Raw genomic sequence first — 20807 nt, 5'->3', positions numbered from 1 at the left:
TATTCAATACAAAATTTTGAAATTGCAATGAGTCAGATGAATCTAACAAAACAATCACCGATTTGTTTTCCTAAAACAAAGGTAAGTGGGCCCAGGTGCCCTCAATATGATGCACTTGCATCATATTAGCTCTAAGAATATTCCCCACAAACACTCAATTCACAAAATTTATGGGAAAGATACATGGCCTAATCCTTCTACATGAAATCTTCAATAATTTCTCACATGTTAATGCAGCAATTAATTCAGTGTGTACGGATAGCATGCCACGTGAAAAGAGTCGAGGAAATATATAAGTTTTTTAAATATATAATGCCAACTAAAAGAGTGTAAATTGTTGAATGAAATACATTCGACCAATTCGTACTCTTATAAAATTTACATAAAAAGAATAATTATTTACTCCAGTCCTTGACAAATGCTTTTCAATATTAGCATTTATTTTTGTAGAGCCATGTCAAGTGAGATGAATAGTTTATCCTGAGAAATAAAAGAGGAGAGGTTTGATTAATGAGCATTAGATTAACCTTAACGGTTAGGATTATATTAGCTATTACGATGACCAGTTTTTCAATTTTGTATATGCCAATTCCTTCCCTGCACAGAGGCCACACGAGAGCAATAGAGTGTGTGGCCCCACGAATGATTGCACGACGACAAAAAGTTACGAGAGATCGTTACGGAGTAGGCGATGCCTGTAAAAGGGATGTTCAAGATTTGGGGTGCTTTCCATTGCTAGAAATGTCAAAAAAAATTAAGAAAATAGGACAAGTATTTCTGGAGATTTGGTTTTTAAAAATAAAAGTTGTCATGGCAAGAAGGAAGATAAAAACCGCTACGTATAAAATAATTAAAAAAAATTGTGATACATACAATGCATGTGCATTTTTTAAAAACTAATATAATCTTAACCGTTAAGTTAACACGTCTTTGTCCATGGAAAGTAGGACTAGTAAGTTGATGGTATTTTTGAGAGGATGTAGGAAGATGAGTTTGTGTTTGAGAGATGAGTATGCTTTGAAACAAACACAGAGAAAAAGGTAGTCTTAAAGAAGAGAAAACGTGTGTGTGTGTGTGGTTAAGGAAGACAAAGAAAGTCACATGAGTTACTAAAGATAAATTTTAATAATTCCCAACTATTCAATTTAATCTCAGGTCACTTTAACATATACGGTTTCTGGTGAGTATCTAGGTGCTAATGATATGATTGACTTGAGGTACTCCCTAGAGTCAATAACTTTACGTGGAGGACATGCGGGTTTGTCTCCATCTAAGATGCCAACTACAGTATACAACATATTTTCACAGTCTGTGTTGGCTTAGTGTGGAATGATGGGAGGACTATATTCCATGGTCAATAATCTCTAACCCCCATGAGCAGGTGTGATAATTTTGAAGACCTTTATTTGATATGATTCTATGGAGTTTATGTCACTCTCTCTTTTTGTTAATGTAAGGGTATAATTGACGAAAAAGTAGTTAATATTATAACTTTGAAAACGACTGATAAACAAAAACAATTTTTTTTCTTAAAAAACATTAAAAAAAGTGAAGGAGTGAGATATTTAAGGCAGTCCCAAACATGATCTACAAACAATTTTTTGCTACATTTGGATTGGAAACAGGATAGGGAAGCACTAGTTAATGCCTCTACCAATGCGATTAATAACACCTACAGATGGAAACAATTCTTATTTTACAACAAAAAAGAAAACAACTCTTCCCTGCACTGAAAATTTCACATGAAAGTCACATATTTTACAGCAACTACCTTTGTCAAGAACAAGACATCAAAGGAAGAACATGACACCATGCAACCAAAAGCAACCACCGACGTAATTTACTTCAACAAGATACACGTCATTTGACTCACCTCCTGTCACACAGACCTCTTACACGTTGCAAAACACGAACAGATTCACAAAACACTGAAAACTCTGAAGCTGAGAGACTTCCAATGGTATGAGGCCTGGTAACTGGGTTAGAGCACGGGTTCTGATAAATGACCAGATCAAAAACCCCTAATTTACCGATTAGATTTTCAAATTTTTTACTAGTCAGCTTTTGAATGTCTTCAATCTGAACCAAAGTCCCAGTTTGTCCAGAACTGCGCCACCACTTCTCAAGAATCTTCCTCTTAGTTGCAGAAATCTCAACCGACACAAGAGCTTTTATTTTAATATCAAGGCGGTGAAGCGCAACTTCTGCCCCGCCAATTCCACTAAAAATCGACAACAGTGTCAGTCCACGAGGAAAAAGGGGCTTCAAGACCGAAAGATGATATCCTAATGTATCTGTCTGGAAGCAGTATTTTAGCAATTGAAGTCTTTCCGTCAAATCGCATTCGGCAGTAAGAGTGTGATTCGTTGGGTAGCCTAAGATAAGCTCCAAGTGTTCAGGTTCTATTGGACCAAGTTTGTATTTACCAGTCCACACGAGATTCAAACCACGGCAATAACGAAGAATGTCTTTCTGCTGTTGAGATGTGAGTACTCCCCCAGAGTCAGCAAGAACCTTTCCTAGTCTATCACAAAGTTGAGTTATTCCATTAGTTTCACAATAGTTACAGTTCAACTGCTTCCTTGTATCCCAAGGTGGCCACCATTTCTTCGCCCGCGGTATTGCATCCTCGATAGTCATAGGTGTCTTTGGATGAATGTAGGACCTATTTTCTGTTGGAAGATTGTGTATATAACCTTCTATTCTATTCAAGGCCGAAAAGAACTCGGTACTCACAAACTCAGGTTCAATACCATATAGAAAATGAGTCATTTTTTTCCACGAGTCATGTGATATGTTTGAAACATTACCAAATAAGAAATATGGAGGTTTTGTTGCCACACTGATTAGACTCCTGGATGGATTTGATTTGTTAAGTCTACACATAGTGGCAACAACTGTATCAACCTTTTCTTCCACCCAATAAGGATCAAGACTAGAGTTTGAATCATCATATTCATACTTTGGCCTCTTATTTCTGTCATTTTCTGTAAAGTCGGAATATCTCACGTCGGAAGCAGATCCGGGAAATTCATCAATGTAATCTTCTTCCTTCACCCTTTCACCATTGTAAGTTTCCTCTAAGTTGACCTGGCATGACTGCGAAGGTTCATCACTAAAATTCTCAACTTTCACTTCTGATGTACCGTACACATCGCTTTGTTGTTCTTCTTTGATCCAAGAATAAGCAGGGGGATACTAGACAAGCAAGAAATTTCATCATTCAGTAAATACCTGAATAGTCAATTATTACTAAAAAGTGACTGGAGATGGTACTATTTTAGTTCACAATAAACCAAAGATGTCCTTAAACTTCGGCTAATTGGGAGATGTTACACCCCTCGATAACTTTTTACTCGATATATATTTTACAAAAGTGATTGTTGAATTAAAGGTTTATATCATATAAATCATCTCTGTAAATTTTAACATGAATCTGTCAATGAAACACATCAAGATTAACGTTGTTTGATAAAAGTGCTTAAGACATTAATCTTGACGCATCTCAATAATATATCAAATGATTTCAAATTTGCGTAAAAAACTTACCGAGATAATCTCTGATTAAAAATTACAATCTATCAGTCGGTTTTATAAAATATGTATCCATTAAAAAATTATTGAGTGTAACACTACCCAAGTGTTACACCGAAGTAATTTGATACCTTCTTAAATTTATATACACACCAGCATGGTTTGTTCATTTTATACGATAATTATCATATAATCTAACCTTATATTCCATCACATATTCGATCCCATTTTGTTCCGCAAAAATAAAATTTGCAAGCTCTGAAATTGGAACCTCTGGACCTGAAAATCAGCCAATTAATAGTAAGATGAGGAGATAATAAATAACTATAAGTCTAAATAAAGGAAATAGATAAATTGCACTTTGCGAGTTTATATAAGGCAGTGATACAAGTTGAATTCCAGTGAACTCATCTCATAATTCTAAAGATGTGTACTTTCCATAGGCAAGACTGCAAACCTAATGTTACAGTTTTTCAGTTGACAAAGGATCAGCTTTCACAATTACCTAATTTATCAACTGCTGAGGATATTTCATTCTCAGAAAAGCCCATTTCAAATAACTGAAGCGTTTTTGCCATAATTCCAAACAGTTTTTCATTGGTAATCTGTGATCCGACGGTAGAATAATTAGATGCATAACAAAGACGTCGCAAAATACATATATATATAAAATAAGAAGACAAATTTCATGAAAGGCAATTAAGTATCATTCAAAAAGGAATAAAGAGACGAAAGACCTCATCATTAATTAAAAAAAACCTCATCAACACAAATATACCATAACCCTCTTTCAACCTTTCATAGTATCTGCCAAAGATACGCCTAGATGAAAGTCACAAGCTGAACAAGAGAGAAGCCACAACCCATAAGGCAGTCTACCCCAAAAAAACATTTGTGCAAACTACAGCTCCTTTATTTCACAAGCAACACAACTTCTCCTAGAAAATATACAAAACCACAATGGGACAAAACTATGCAATCCTAACTCCTGTCAAAACCCTCTAAAACTAATTACTAATCCAAGAAAATTGTTCCAAACTCTGAAAGCACCCAACATTTTCTGGCAATCCCCAAAAATCTACTCCAGATGGAAAAGACATGAGCAAAAGAAATTAACATCCATGCTGAATTTTTAGAGTTGGTTTAGATAAGTAGGAAACTAGTGCTGAAGTTTGATATGATTGATGATCTGATTTGTTTGTACATAAAGACTAGACACTAATTCTTACTACAAGTCTTCAAATCCTAATGAAATAAGGGAACAAATTGTGACAATAACAAAGAAATATGGAAGATAATCTTAACATATAGTTTATTTTGATCTAACATACTAAACTAATCATATTTTTTATCTAAACTAAACTAATCATGTGAGATAATCTAAGATACTCCAAGATTATATTAAGGTATTATCAGATATTTCCATAATCTAACAAACAAAATCAGATAGATTTCACAAAATACATTTTCCACTAAAAGTAAACTATATTGCACTAGAATATCCAATTTCTAAATCTTAGGAAAAGCAAGTAGAGGCCATGCCAGCACATCCCTGTTAAAGTTAACAAATAGAAGCATGGTTTACTACTAAGTATTATTTTATCTAACGGGTAAAGCTGAGGGTGGGCTTAATTTTTTTTACTTATAGAAGCAGAGTAACTATCTCCGGAAAAATCTCATTTATTGAGTCAAGTATATAAACCTCAGTTCCTCGCTCATAACAGGTGAAATCATCATCTGTTTGTATTTCCCTTTTCATCTTTTTAGCAATCTGAGCAGCAAAGATGAAGTCCACAAGCTCAGGAACTGACGCTTTATCACCTGAAATGAAACAATGAATCAATAAATCCTTAATGAAGCTGGTAATCCCAAAATGTAAATGATCCTCCATAATATTTTATCATAAATTATGAAAACAAACAAATATATTTATAAAAAAAATTGTCTACAACATTATATTGAAAATCTTGACTAAATTATTCATAATTAGAATTAGAAGCATTGTTCCAATTTTTGACAATAGACCAATGTTGATCACACCAGTCTAAAGAAAACTATCATAGCGCAAAGTATAAACAGTAACCCAACGTCCCAAGACACTACAATTCAATGTAAAACATAATAAACTTTTTGTATGTGCACTTTTTCCTACTATTACTGGCAAATCAAGGTATGCAGGCTGGAATAATGATTCATGCAAACATAAGTATATCAAATTCCAGACCCACTTCCCTGGCTGAACAAAAAGACAAATACAACATACGTTTTCAGGCCAATTACGACAAGACAAAACTTATAAGAAAATGAATATGCCACATCTAGAGTCAGAAAGTATATGTTGATCATAAAGGGTCTGATTGGAACATTCGAAATGGAGACGAGAGAGTGGGCGACGAGAGAAGATGAGGAGAAATACTAAACTCATCCTGCTTGGTGAGGAAAGATTAAAAAAGGAATGTACCCCAACTTAAAATTATTTCTCGTCAATCTTGCGAAGTAATGAGGAGAGAAAGAGTTTCATTTATACGTTCCTCTAATACCCCCCAACTTTTTGCAAAAGTTTCAAACTTTTATATCATTTTGTGTTTTTCTTTCATCATTTGAGCGTTCATCGGTTTATTTCATCCCGTATTTTTAGGAATTGCACATGATTTATTTCATTTGATAACTGTTTACTTTATATTTATTTATTATTTTATAAATTAAAAATATTTTAATATTTTAATTAACCAAATAATTTGATTATAACATTCTTTGAATTATACCATAGAACAAACTTTTTACAATATCTCAGATTAATTAAAATATATTAAAATAAAAGTTTAATTAATTAGCTTACATTAATTAAAATAGTTTAAATAATCTAATTATTTGAATTAGATCTTATTAAAATAAAATTTTGAATTTGATGGAAGGTTTTTTAAAATTGAGGGTACTTTAGTACTTTTGAAAATAAACAACATTTTTCTCTCTTCTATTTCTCATCTTTTTCTCCTAAACCAATCAATACCTCAAATCTAATCATATTTCTCACCTATTTCTCTATTCACGATTTCTTCTCACAACCAAACACACCCAAAATGCAGAAAGGCAGGTAATATGTATATTTACATACCAAGTTTACGGATTGCAAACTCAACTTCCTCCACAGAGAATTTCATCATCAGTAACACACCTCTTTTATCTTCAATACCTTCAGTAGTTTCATCAGGCTCCTGAGAGAGATTTAGTAAACAGTCATCCAAAATAAATACACAAAATATGCAATATTAAGGAGCCGGATGAAACTAGAAGACAAGTTGACAACCAAAGACAATAAAGAGTCTCAATGCCAATGACTTCAGGAACAAGATGAAATATGCCAATTATCACCCTAGACAAAAAACCAAATGCAATTGCATATCATACGTTTAAACCCTCTAGAGTTTGTGCAATTTTATATATCTCCATCCATTTTTGCATATATCGGAATTAAAGTTTTTCACCTCCATTCGTCTGACATTTTCTTCAACATCAAAATCTTTTTTCAAAACCTGGTGAACCAACTTATACCTCTATCTCCTAGACATTTTCCAAACCTCAACCGGTATCTATGTAGTCAGTAGCAGATAGCGTAGTGGCTGACTCCCAAAACGCTAAAGCGGTGTAGTGGTATGGCCGCTACGTCGAAGTCTAGAAAAACATTACAAGCACTTTCAACCATACACATACGACGGCTAAAAAATTAGTTTAATACACAAAACTAAAAACATATTTATAACTAATCGCCAAAGCAGAAACAGAAAAACAAGGGAGATGAATAGAACTAAGATGATGCCATAATACGGGACTGTTAGCAGAGAAACAGACAGAAATTGAAAAACAGAGCAGAATAATGGTCGACGAGATGAAAGGAACAGGGAGGAGAAGAATGGTTGCAAAGAAGAGGGGAACATTGGCGCAGAGAAAAGGGAAACTTTATTGAGAAGAATCAGTCGCGGGAAAGAAAGGAACACTTGTAATGTTCGGAGAAGAAAGGTCGTGAAAAGTCATGCCACCACTAAGATTCTTATCCCTAGGTTCAAATCCTTTTTGATTCACAAAATGCCTCTCTTAGAACCTTATAAATACCATCAGCCATCTAGTCCCACATAGCATTAGTGCTGTTTTGTACCTCCCAAAACCCTCCCTACAGTTGAATATTCAGATATATTCTCTATTTGTTTTGGGTCCTTTCAATATATTGCAAGTGTATATTGTTAATATTAATGATCTAATATCCTAGGAAATTAGGATTAGAAGTCTGTCATAGACTTATAGTTAGGAGATAAAATCAGTCCCCAAATTTTAGGATTTAGGTTTGGACACACTCTTTATGGTATTTTTTTATGAAAACATTTTTTAAATTTTGGTTGATTTACGAGACAGGTAATCAATCATAAAGAGTGTGCCAAATATAGTATTCCGGTCTGAAAGAAAATATCTATTTGGAGTTCTGTTTGGCATAAGAGTACACCTGAACATTAAAAAGATTAAACAAACATATAGTGGCAGATATATGCAAGCACAAATATGTGACAATAATATATCCAAAGAATCAGGGGGTAGTAAATAGAGCAAAACTCATTAATTCAAATTCAAATTTGCATAATCAACTCATTTTTCCCATGATGGTGCCCTAAATAAATTTTGTAATAAACTGCCATATGTCCCTTAAGGAGTAAGAAACAAGTACCTTTTTTGGTTGATTGACCATGGAAACTTCTGGAGGATCCTTATCATCAAATAAGCTATCAAGTGAATCAGAAGACTCTGAATTTGATCTTTGAAGAACCTACATAATTGCAAAGCAAGTTGAAAAGGCAGTTAAAACTTTCAAATAAACAATTTTAATTGGATTAATCCTTGAAGTGACAGAATTTGAAAGTTGACTTTTTGGATGAAAAAACAACAAAAAACATGGACATAGAAATGTGATTCAGGAAATAATATCACTCATTAATTGTATTTATCTGCTTTCCTAGAATAGATTAGACAAATCAAGAATTATATTGTAATTATTAGAGGTAATTACTTGTATTGGTTGTAACCATTATTTATAGAGAGGTATAACAAGCAGAAAGGCAAGAAGCCAAAATTCATGACAGAAATAGCAAGACATTCATGGTATTCTTGGGGCTTCATAACTCAATGAAGCACCTTGGCATTTACAACTATCTTAGCTGCAATTTTTAGAATTTTGATTTAGTTTCTAACTCAACCCCACAAAATTGGCTTATAAGGTAAGAACTACCCAAGCCTTACAACCACTATCTAGGTCGTATCTCTATTTAATATGGGACTCTCAACATAAACTCTTATAGTTACTACTTACTACTAGACATCTGAAGTGTGGACTAGTCCGGGAGGAATAATAGGGATCTTAACACACCCCTTCACGTCCAAGACACTCTTAATCTTCAATAAACATCTGAAGCATGGACTACTAAGACTAGTGAGGCATGAATAACAAATATCTCAACAACGAAATTCAATTAAAAACTACTGTGCACCGGTAACAATAATTTTAAACAGATGCTTTTGTATGCCTTTGAATTCCCACAAATGTGTGTTTGCACAAGTCATGTGACTTGGCAGCAGCACTATCTAAAGAAGTAAATTGCTTTGGAATTTGGAGCAAAAAATACCATAAGAACTGTGTAACAGAAATCATACAGCAAAATAAAATAAAAGATTTCATTAATTTATAGCACTGGGACAAGGAAGGATGGTCAACACTCAACACTTATATAAGTTAATAAACTACTTTTACTTCAACGCGAGAAAAGTCAGATGCTCATTAAGTCTTTAATCTGTACGGTCTAGTTGATTCGGAATCAAGACTTTCTGCCCAAAATGGCTAAAAAAATTGGGTGTGGGTAAAGAGAACTAAGCTACCTCTTTTGAGTGAGCAGTGGGACAGAAATTTGGGATAATTCTATGTTCTCTTGTATTAAGACAGCCTTCCAAAGAATCCGACGAGTCACAATTGGATTTATCAGCCTAATCATTTAGAAATCAGTAGTCAGCAGCAATCAGAGTATTCAGACAAACGGTTGGAAAGCATATTGTATGCAGTATTAACAAATCAACAGACAACAGAGTAAAAAGTAAACAACTACCAATTATTATTACAAGTTTCAAATCTTTCAAGAGATCACAACACGAAGCAGTATATTATCCTTTCAATCCCATATTGAAAAGAATACTGATAATGAAGTCTAAATTATAACATACACTTAGGTCTACTTACCGAACTTCTCAAGAGAATCTCTAACAATGCATCAGAATTTTCTTCACCTATAAATATAAAAGAAAATCAATCAGAACCACGTTACTTCAATTGGCAAAGTGAAATATATCAGAAGCCTATCAAATCTGTCATCTATTTTGCACAAGACTAAAGCATCTTGCTCACACATAATGTACCATTCTCTTCTATCACTTTATCAACAAGACATGGCAAGAATCCCATTCCAACAAAGAATGCCCGTACTTTGCTTCCAGATGAACTTGCAGCTGTGTCCTGGTGATTGTGAAGAAAGAAGTTGAACATAAGTAAATGAAAGGTCAATGAAGAGAATTATTCTTTTAAATGTTATATGCTATGATACATACTATATAGTAAACATTGAGACAATGCATGTACAAACAGAGAAATTACGAAACTGCTGGGTTAAACTGTATGAGCACAATGAATAAACACTATCGTATCATTAAAGTTTTTTCGTGTGTATAATTTAAATATAGATTAACATCCCTCTCTCGTATAGGACATATATAGATGTGTGTGTGTGTGTGTGTGTGGAGTTTGCTAGTTTACACTTGCTCATTTTTTAGCAGGTATAAATTAGCAAACTCACCTTAAGGTGTATTTAACAAATGTGTACTTATAACTTACTAATTTACACCAGCTAAAAATGAGTGAGTGTAAGTTAGCAAGTCCCTATAGGTTTTGCTAACTTGCACCCACTAAAATTTTAGGTCGTGTGAATTAGCAAGCTACACCTTAAGGTGTATTTAACAAATGGGTGGGTATAAAATATAAGTTAAAAAACCCCTACACACACACACACACACAAACAAAAATCAAAGCCTTTTCCCCCAAGGTGGGGTTGCCGATATAGATCAAACAATGCCATAATGTTCTATCACATATTATACCTATAAATAAACTATATAATTTGAAACCTCTCTTCATAGATAGTCCTATAGTTTTCTTTGGTCTCCCTTTTCTCTAACTATTTGACTATCCTCCATCTCTCAGTCCTCCTTACTAATGCTGCTATATGTCTTCTCCATACACGCCCAAGCCTCCTAAAATGAGACATTTCTTTTGACAATCAAAACTACCTCAACTTTCTCTTTAATGAATCCTTCTTAATCCCATCTTGTCTTATGTCCCACCCATCCAATGTAACATTCTCACCCCTACAACATTAACCTTGTTGGCTTTTTATCTTCCAACATTTTAGGTCTTATAGTTATGCAACATCACTTCCCTTAAAAATGATGACTTGTAGTATTGTACTTTATTCATTTTTCACCTCTAAGCAATTATTTATACATCTCTTGCCAAAATTATATTTCATATACTCTATTCTATTAATCCTTAGGCAGAAGCAGTGTGTTTCTTAACGCTTGAAACATAAGGACAAATCTAAAGCTTGTTCAAAATTAATAAACTTACAAATACATTATAGAGAATAAGACCGTAGAGGAATATTACAAAACATGTAATTATATAGAGGCATGAATCGGGTTGCAAAACTGATCCAAACCAATAAAAAATCCTCTAGTTTTTCTTTTTCTGGTTGTGATCGATGCATTTGATTGGAAAAGTCATACCCTAACATCCCTTGAAAAAATAGTATAAGGTGAGATCTCATAATCCAAGTCCTCCTCCTCAGTTTTTGGAAAAATAACATTTTTGCCTTCTCTTCCATTTGAAGTACCTGCCATATCACCTGTAAATATATAATAAAGCAACAATTAGTCAATGCATCCATACATATACATTTTTATACAAAACTGTAACCTTATCGAGAAAATTATCAACACATGGTAAATCTAAATCCTCCACAACATTCCTAGCCCTTTCCTTTCTTCTCTTACTTTTTATTTGAAAAAACGAAAAAAGCAATCTCTGATAATAAAATAATTGAATTCAGAATGTTAGTGCACTAACGCTAAGGTCGAGTGTGGTTTCTTAACCTAACGGGTTTAGATTCATGCAGGAACCGAAATTTAAGGAAAATGTGAGAGTGAGAAAAGAAAATGCAAGCGGCGATTGGGGAATACCTGATCGGAGCGTAAGAGAGGAGAGGGTGAAGGCGCGTGGTCTACACTCGCTCCACGAACAAGAACATAAAATAAATGAAACTAGGTTCCAAGTACGAAGAGAACTTGGAGGAGAAACAAGACAGAATAGAAGAGAGTACTATTACCATTTTACGGTGCAGTAAAAAAGAGTTCAAGTGAAACTGATACGTGCGTGGGTACAAGTCAATTAGTCAAGTTTAGTTTTGTCGGTCCCACGCCATGCCAACTTTGATGTCTATAATGTTTTGTTTGGATGTGAAAACAAACCAGACTTTATTTTTAAGGAAATGTTAACCGGTGTCATCAAATAATACAATTTTGAAATGTATTCATTCAAATTTTGAAAAGTGATGTTTTTGATTAAATTTAGTGAATATGCTAAGACAAGTGTCCTAAATTTTGAGTATTTGTTAATATAATATTTAATAGATATGTATATGAATTTAAATAAATTATTTATTTTGTCGTATTATATTATAAAAGTGAATGAAGTGAATGCTGTTTTAGAATAATAGAATATTTTAAAATAATGAAAATGAGATGACTTTCTTTTGCTTACATTTTTTGAACAAAAAAAGTTATTTGATTAAGTATAAAAATAGTAAGAAAAAATAGACGGTTTATAAAACTTCATACACATTTTTAAGGTGGGTATCTAACTCTAACAGTGACTCTCATTAAAGTTAATTTGTTTAATAAGATGTCTATGGGGTGGCTGAGACTTCCGTTTTCCATTTTCATCGCTCATAACGTCATTCATCTTCATCCCTTCTCTCCTTCAAGGAGTTTCTGTCCCTGTCTCCATCCTCACATTCTTTGCAAAGACCATTAACATAAGAATAATTATATTTTTTTATTTTTAATGAAATTGGTAGTAAAAAATTAAAACTAACTATAAAATAAATAAAATTTGTGATATTATTATTAATCTTATAACAACAATAAAAAAACATATAAAATAAATTTATACACATTACATGCGAAATAACAAATAAATCTAACACGGAAAATACTTGAATATATATACAAAATTTAATTTAATAAGTATAAGTTGGCATTTCTAATTAACTCTAATAAAACACTTTTTCAAAAAAATGTAATATTTTTATTAATAAAAAACAAAACAGCAATACAAATAGAATAAACTCAATCAATATTTAAGTGCTATGATCCAACCATAAACAATTTCACAATGGTCAAGAGATAAAAAAAGTCCATAGCTTTAAAAATTCGTTTAAGACATCAAGTATATTAAATATCTACGTTTTGATGAAATTTTAAAACTTGAAATTTTCAAGCAAGTTCAATTCAAAGCATATATTTTCTAAAATTCAAGTAAATTATTTTTTTACGTCGAAATATAAATAAATTATGGACTATAAAGTCATATAGATGTTATTATCCAATTTCTATAACTTTTTAAGTATATGATTGTTAAGTTAATATTAAAATATTGAACGATTAGATTTTTTTAATTTAATAAAGAGTAAAGGTTCATTTTGATCTAAAGAAATTTTTGAGATCTTTGAATTTAGTATTTGAGAAAAATAAAAATACTTTTTAATCCTTAAAAAAATAAGTCGGGTCAAATTATTTTATGAGAAATTTTGAAAGACTCAATTAAGTCTTTAAAAAAAATTAAAAACACATTTTAGTCTTAAAAAAAATAGACTGAAACAGTTTAGTTATTCGCTAAAATTAAGAAAAAATAAACTTTAATATTATTTCATTTAGAGAAACCACGAGTCTAAAATGAAATAAAAATCATTTTGATTCCAAAATAATATGTGATTCTGAATATGTGATTCAATTTATTTTTTTAAAAAAACTAAAAATTATTTTAATTTTTCTTAAAGACTCAAATAGATCTTGAATAATTTATCAAAAACCAAAACAAATATTTACTATTTAATAAATAAAACGAGTCATTAAAAATAATAACTATTAATCCAGAGTAAGTTAGTATCACTCATATTCTTATATAGAAAATACAACATAAAAAAATTTCGATATAAACCCATAATATTTAATAAAATATGTTCATTTATGATTTATGTGTATATTTTAACTTTAAATATAAATCTTATGAACCCATTATATTTAATAAAATCTATTTATTTATGATTTATGTGTATATTCTAACTTTAAATTAAAGATAAATCAAAATGAAAGGTATAATATTTAATAACTTTATCAGATCTATATATATATAATGAATTTGTAAATTTAAAATAATTTGATGTTTAATTGATGTTCGTGAAGATTGTTTTATGCGGTTTATCAAATTACGTAAATCGTGAATTATCTTCACGACATGTTCATAACTAATAGTGGGTGTTGACGTACAAAAAAGTTCAATGGAGAAAACAAAAAATAATTATAGTTAGTCAGAACAATGGAGGCAGGGGGAGGAAGAGGAAAGAAACCTATAATCAATGTATAAAGGATGTATATGTGTTAGACTAAACGTAGGACAGCACTATGAGAATGAAGGTCACATGTGATCTAGACGTGTTTACGGGTCCCATTTTGTTATAACCCAGAAAACGTGAAACCTTTTTAAAAACAATAGTTTTCAATTTTATAACGTTTTAGAGATATTTTTTGTAACCCTTCCTTCAGACTTCACTTTCTCTTCTTCGAATTCTTCCTCGTTCATGCTATTGTTCGTCATCGACGTCGTCAGGTTTCAGTTTGAGTTCTTTCTCACCCAGCGAGCCGCCTCCATCTTCCATCTTTTTATTTTCTTTAGTTTTTTTATGCTTGTATAATGTTTAACCCAATGATAATGTTGATCTAACATCACAATTAAACCTATTTAAATTAAAGATGATGGAGAGGAAGATGAAGAATCACAATTAAACCTATTTAAATTTAAGATGATGGAGAGGAAGATGAAGAACACTGTGTTGAAAATGATGATAATATTTTATTCCTGTAACATAAATTTTATGTTTAATATTTTTTTATTTTATGTTGAAGAAAATAATGATATTTAATATTTAAATGTATATTTTAATTAAGTATTACTATTTATGAATTATTAAGAGTTTAAGACATTATTTAATTATTTAATTTTACATGTTTATATAATATTATATATATAATATTATTCATATAATTTGTCCAAAAAATAGTCCAAAAAATAGAGACAATCCTATCCAAATATCTAGGTTGACCACGGGATTAAATATCTAGTTTTGTATCATCCGTATCTACAAGTTCCAGAAAGACAAATTACGATAAATCAAAATCTGAACCGACGTAGAACCAATGGGCAATTCCACCCTAACACCAGAGCACACAAATATGCACCCTCAGTGATACTAAGCCACGATTCATCCACGTCATTACCCAGAACTTGCACCCTTTTTGGAATCCAATTATAAGGCATTCAAATGCCAATTATTATTTTAGAAATATTGGATGCTGTGTTGGACACTTTCGATCTTTTGGAAATCACTTAAAACACAAGAAACACATATTCATTGTCATAATCTTAATGCTAAGCTTTCACTGTAAAATCACATAAAACTAAAAATACATCACAATATAACAGAATGGAAATCACAAAAGGCAAAGCAGGAAGAAATACACAACAAAAGGAGTGAAAGTTTTAGCAAGTTTGACCACATAATGGATGAAAGCTGCAAAGTAGAAAACAACCTTGAGAATGACAGATGAAATATAACGAACCTTACACTAAATCATTTAAAGCTTTATGTATCAACACCGCTAGAAAGATCCATCCAACGGCATGGCCATGTATCAATCAAGTGAAAGCAAAGTACAAATTTGAAAAGAAACCCAACTTCCCAATTGCGATACAACATATATCAATCCATCTTTCAATTAATTCAAAAATAGTCCCTTGATATACCCGGGAAAATTTAAGGATGAGGTCCAGTTTTGATGCAAGTGGTTCCTTCGCTTGCTTGTAGAGATCTTGGATCAAGTTGGATACTCCCAACCTTTAAAACACTAGGAGACTCAGAAAATCCATTAACTTTGACTTGCATAGAACCAACTGTGACAACATGAAATGGTTCTGTATCAGATGGTTTACTCTCTACCTGTTTTGGGGTAATAGTGACTGAACCAATCTTTAGGACAGAAGAAATATCTTGTCTGTCAACTGCACCATTCAGGGCCTTTTCATCTACAGATGTAGTGCCGGTGACATCGGAACTATTAACAATATGCTCAGCACTTGAAATTGAAGACTGTTTTAAGCTACCAAGTTCATCATCTGTCTTTGAATTATTCTCATCACTTACAGGAGGAATTTCTAAAACGTAATTCAGCTTTCGAGGTGGCTCAAACGCTGGTACGGATAATGGACTTCCATAACCATAACCCTTGATTAGCAACTTAGCTTTCTCCTCCTGCATGACCTTCTGTCGATTTTCATAGTACATAAAGTCATCAAGCAAAGATGTCTTCAATGTATAATTCTTGAATATCTTCAGCATTTCCAAACCCTTTCTATACATTATCTGGAAATGAGGAATGGGTAATTCATGGTCAAAATTATATTAACAGCAGGGAAAAAACTCACACCGAGCTGAAGACCTCCCAAGTCGACAAAGCAAAGACAAACCCACATTTTTTTATCAGCTTATGCCAATTAAAAGATATACAAAATGAAAGAAAATATACCCACATTTACGTCATCAAAACAATCAAGGCAAGAAGTATGACATTCAAAAGCGTCTACACAACCAATTCGTTGGAATGTGATTAGGTATGTGGGGATCTACTAACCTAGTGTTTTTAGTAAGGTACACTATTCAAAAATTGGAACAATCATTTTCAACAGAGAAAACAGGTTAATGCACTTACTCAACTAAACTTACATATCAATTATAAATGCTTACACCACACTTGTCAATTTTAATTGATAAAGAAACTTCTGAACAGAAAATTTATATACCTCTTGTGTGTCTCTGCTATTAGTTACAGGCTTGTACTCATTGTTCTCTAGTATAATGTGCCTAAAATTGGCATTTGGCACATCTTTTATGATGTGCCACTTTACAGGAAAACTTCCACTCCATTTATCTTGCTGCCAAAAGTCCATATCCTTATTTAAGTCAACAGGACCAATCATCTCAGCGACTCCACAAAACTGACCACTAGCATTAACCTACATTGAAAAAGAGGTCAGTACGACCAATAGAAAGGAATAAGCTTAAACTTCAACATAAGTTTAAGATGTATAGGAAACCCACTGAAAAGAAAAGAAAGATAGGACAGCCTCCAGATTTTCCAGTGGCTTTTCTCCTAGCGTCGTCATAAGCACTCTGCAGCTTCTTGTTTCCATGAGGCGTCGATGACCATACATTATATTTAACGCTTTTGTGCACATCATCCTCGCTGTATGATTTTATCACAAAAAACTTTGCAATTTCATTGTCAATAGGGAAGTCATCCCTGTTATATTGATCAGTATAAATGATGTTTTCTTGTGTGTTGGCATCTCCCGACTTGGTTGTATAAGCCAGATGATGTTTTGGCCTACTAATTCTAGGGCCCCGATTTTGCTCACCCAATACATCACCACTTCTATTTACATCACTTGGCACTTTGGCAACATGAACCTTGGGCCTAAGTTTAGCAAATGCAGACTGTCCATTAGCATTTGATCCATAGTCAGAAAATCCATTACTGAAAGGAGCAGCTACTTTCAATTGATTACGATGGGACAAAACATTTCCATTGGTAATAGTATCTACAGGCGGGAATGATACATCAGCACTTCTAGCCTACAAAACCACAAAACAGAAATATAGCTATTAAACAAGTCAGCAAATAACCACTATTTGAAGCATAAAAGACCTCTACAAAGTCCACAAACTAATAAATGTCTAGTCCTTCCCTACAAGTGTATCCTTTAAAAAAAAAAAAAAGCAGTGCCACAGAAAAAGGTGGGAATCTTTTAACTTGCAAAAATATTGTCGACATGCAAGGATTGCCACCTAAATATATCAACAGCAAAGGTGGGCTTGACATAATGTTATCCGATGGCAGAAGGCCAAAACAATGCCGAATAAATACACCAATGCAGCCTATGGTGCCAACATGGCAGGCCTCCCTTCACAAATTGCCAATGACAATTGGCAAAAAATCTGTCACTGCAGCACCGCCTTGGCATAATCAAATTCCAATTCCAATGTAGCTCGAAAAGGGAAACTCATTACCTGATGGGAAGGTGATGAAGACAAATTAAGAAAACCACAATTGGAAACACTTCCATTTGTCAAATCTTTTTTTGCCACAGCATTAGCTCTAGATCCCTCAGATGCCCTGACAAAGGGACTTGTCTGATTTGATAATGGTTTTGAAGAGTTCCTAGTATAAGCACCAGAAGCTGAATTGAACTTATGTTTCAAACCTCTTCCATCAGGTCTACTGACAGAAGCACTGTTATCAAATAATGAGTCAACAGAACTATCAGGAAAATTTTCCGGTAGACCAAGAGGAATATAAGCTGGCGAAGATATAGGGTTTTGATAATTGGGGAGGGAGTAATATTGCTGTGCTCCTCCAAATGAACTGTCAACTCCTATCATAGCACCTGGAATATAAGGATTGTATGGATTGTATGGAGACTGTGCAAACCCATAGTTAGGTGTGTAATATACATATGGCAAACTTTCATCTTGTGCACCCTGTCAAAGAAAGAAGCATTTAAATCAGCTGTCAACCCAGCATACGACACACAAACACATACAAGCAAAAAGATAACAATCTTACCGTGAACTGAATATCAGGACCATCTACACCAAAAAACCTATGGTGGTCCTCCCATTCAACGGGTGATTCAAATCCTGGCCACAGTAAATAGCAAGTGGTCAATACGACGAATATAAATTATACTAGTATATACTACATAAAATTATATTAATACATCATCAACCTCAAAGTAAAAAGGTAGAACGATTTAGGATTTACCTGTACAATAAAACCCATAATTGGTGGCAGCAGGGTAATACAAATTCTGATCAACAACAAACTCAGGGGCACCTTCGTTAAACATATCTTGAATGGTTTAAAATTCAAAATTAGGGCTTGTCAATTGTGAGTATCAAAAAGCACCTTCGATCTGAAAGTTAAAGTACCGGTAAGAAAATTGATTGTCAGTTGTCACACAAACCTAGAATACACTAATGCCATGTTATCATATTAAAGGAGACCCAATGTATCAAAAAGAAAAAGAAAAATACAAGTTACAAATAAGCATTTGTATCTCTAGCTTCAGAAATATCATACATGTCCATAGCAAGACTTCCACCACAGCATACAGCACAGTACAAAATAAACAAGCAATTCAAATAAAAGTAAAATAAGAAAATAGCATTAGGAAGAAAGTAGGGCAAACAATCACAAAGCAACTACAAATGCAGGACTAATATAAAAACCCCCCATCAAATTCAAAAGAGAGAACAAATTAACTAAACACAAACTCATACCAAGAGAACACAAATTAAACCCGATACATTGTATAAACAGAACCAACACAAGCTTCCTTCTATGAAGTAACCCTGTATATAAAAAATGACAGCAAGTTGAGATTCTTAAAGAAACCTCACGCTAATGCTTTACAGTATCTAGTAGTATTTGAACTTTCTTTATATACTCACTGAAATGTTTGTAAGTTATATCGAAAACTAAAAAACTACGAAATTTCAACGCGGTTTGACTTTGAAATAGATAAAACAGCTCAATAACTTACTAATTAAGAAAACAAATTAATCCATAAAAACAAAATCCCTTTCTTCCTTACCGTAGAAAACAATAAAATCCATACTCAAACGCGTAAATATATAACCTAGCATGCAAGGGAAAAAGAAAATAACGCTACAAAAAAAAAAAAAAACCTAATAGAGGATAGATTTATTTACCTGAAGAAAAAAAATAAAAAAGGGAAGAAAAAATCAAGCCAGTGTTGTGAAGATAAGGCTGGTACTGAAATTAGAGAACGAAGGAAGTGCGTTCTGGAACATTCCTATGGAGTTTCTAACCAAACCCTAACTATGAAAAAGGGAAGAAATAAGAGAAAATAGAAAGTTTTTTTTAACCTTTGAAAAAGGCGGTTTTGGTGTTGGTTAAGAAAATAAACCAAAATGAAAAATTGAATCAAGAGATAGAGAGAGAGAGACGTGCAGGGAGAGATTCCCACTTATTTATACTAAAGCTTTTCGTAATTTCATTTTTTTTTTTGTTACTTTGAAAATATTACCGCTCTAAATTTGGGATTTAATTGATTAATTTACTCTGGCTTTGTACAACGTGAACGATAATGCTATTCTCATTTTCTAATTTAATTTTATAACAAAAATGAAAAATAAGAGAATTTAATGATGAGAAGCGCGAAAGGGTGAAATGGTGCATTGGGAAGATGCGAACGTCGCCGTTTAGGCTGCTTGCTCCCTACGCATGTTACGCAAACGCTGACATGTGAAGGATGAGTTTGAGAATTGTATGGTTTACCGGTTATGCCCTTGGATCTTGGTGTTTAATCTAATCCAACCACATGAGTTCCGACCATGGGGGTAATTGACAATCATATTAATTCAAATTTTTTATTCATACACTAGCGAGAAACTATGTTATCGCACGGGCAACACATAGGTGATATTTTATAAGTGTTTACATCAAATTTTAAATAAAAATTTTTATTTTATTTATCAATAATATATATTTATTCAATATTATATTCATAAATTTCTTTTTATTTTATTTTATATTCATCATTAATAAATATTTCTCATCTGTTTTTTATACATTAGTAACAAATATTAATTTCATAATTTTTATATTTATAACTTATAACGTGCTTTTTTTGTGTATAAGTTAAAAATAATTATTATGTATTTTCTTAATAGTTATCAATGATAAATATTTTTTATGTGTATTATTGTCAAATATTA

General features: G+C 32.6%; 2 protein-coding genes across 4 annotated transcripts; both read right to left on the bottom strand.

The window, feature by feature from the left end:
- Positions 1-1564: 1564 nt before the first annotated feature.
- LOC101515704 (probable inactive DNA (cytosine-5)-methyltransferase DRM3) lies at positions 1565-12012 on the bottom strand. 2 transcript variants are annotated; one of them, XM_004508042.4, is made up of 11 exons: positions 11854-12012; positions 11401-11519; positions 9982-10078; positions 9806-9852; positions 9451-9555; positions 8249-8347; positions 6650-6749; positions 5237-5355; positions 4040-4139; positions 3734-3813; positions 1565-3198 (listed from the first exon to the last, which is right to left on the bottom strand). In XM_004508042.4, exons 2-11 carry the CDS (start codon positions 11512-11514, stop codon positions 1870-1872), a joined length of 2190 nt encoding a protein of 729 aa, XP_004508099.1. In that variant the 5' UTR covers positions 11515-11519; positions 11854-12012; the 3' UTR covers positions 1565-1869. The 2 variants fall into 2 exon arrangements, with proteins under 2 accessions (XP_004508099.1, XP_004508100.1); XM_004508043.4 differs by lacking the exon at positions 9451-9555.
- A 3325-nt stretch (positions 12013-15337) lies between these two features.
- Positions 15338-20139, bottom strand: LOC101515152 (YTH domain-containing protein ECT4). Of its 2 annotated transcripts, none has more exons than XM_004508040.3 (7): positions 19779-20139; positions 18829-18979; positions 18631-18704; positions 18075-18545; positions 17106-17639; positions 16808-17020; positions 15338-16370 (listed from the first exon to the last, which is right to left on the bottom strand). In XM_004508040.3, exons 2-7 carry the CDS (start codon positions 18911-18913, stop codon positions 15765-15767), a joined length of 1983 nt encoding a protein of 660 aa, XP_004508097.1. In that variant the 5' UTR covers positions 18914-18979; positions 19779-20139; the 3' UTR covers positions 15338-15764. The 2 variants fall into 2 exon arrangements, with proteins under 2 accessions (XP_004508097.1, XP_073219946.1); XM_073363845.1 differs by lacking the exon at positions 19779-20139 and adding an exon at positions 19347-19525.
- Between the last annotated feature and the right edge of the window lie 668 nt (positions 20140-20807).

The sequence above is a fragment of the Cicer arietinum genome, chromosome 7 (genome assembly GCF_000331145.2).
Source record: "Cicer arietinum cultivar CDC Frontier isolate Library 1 chromosome 7, Cicar.CDCFrontier_v2.0, whole genome shotgun sequence".
In the NCBI taxonomy this organism is placed as follows: Eukaryota; Viridiplantae; Streptophyta; class Magnoliopsida; order Fabales; family Fabaceae; genus Cicer; species Cicer arietinum.
This window is presented reverse-complemented; position numbering and strand designations above follow the sequence as displayed.

Coding starts and splice junctions, on each gene's coding strand:
- LOC101515704 (XM_004508042.4), bottom strand. CDS start 11,514: ATGGCAGGTACTTCAAATGGAAGAGAAGGCAAAAATGTTATTTTTCCA. Junction 9,853..9,981: donor TAAAGTGATAGAAGAGAATG/GTACATTATGTG, acceptor TTATATTTATAG/GTGAAGAAAATTCTGATGCA. Junction 3,199..3,733: donor AATATGTGATGGAATATAAG/GTTAGATTATAT, acceptor TTGCTTGTCTAG/TATCCCCCTGCTTATTCTTG.
- LOC101515152 (XM_004508040.3), bottom strand. CDS start 18,913: ATGTTTAACGAAGGTGCCCCTGAGTTTGTTGTTGATCAGAATTTGTAT. Junction 17,640..18,074: donor CTTCATCACCTTCCCATCAG/GTAATGAGTTTC, acceptor GTGGTTTTGTAG/GCTAGAAGTGCTGATGTATC. Junction 17,021..17,105: donor CTATCTTTCTTTTCTTTTCA/GTGGGTTTCCTA, acceptor TTTTCAATGTAG/GTTAATGCTAGTGGTCAGTT.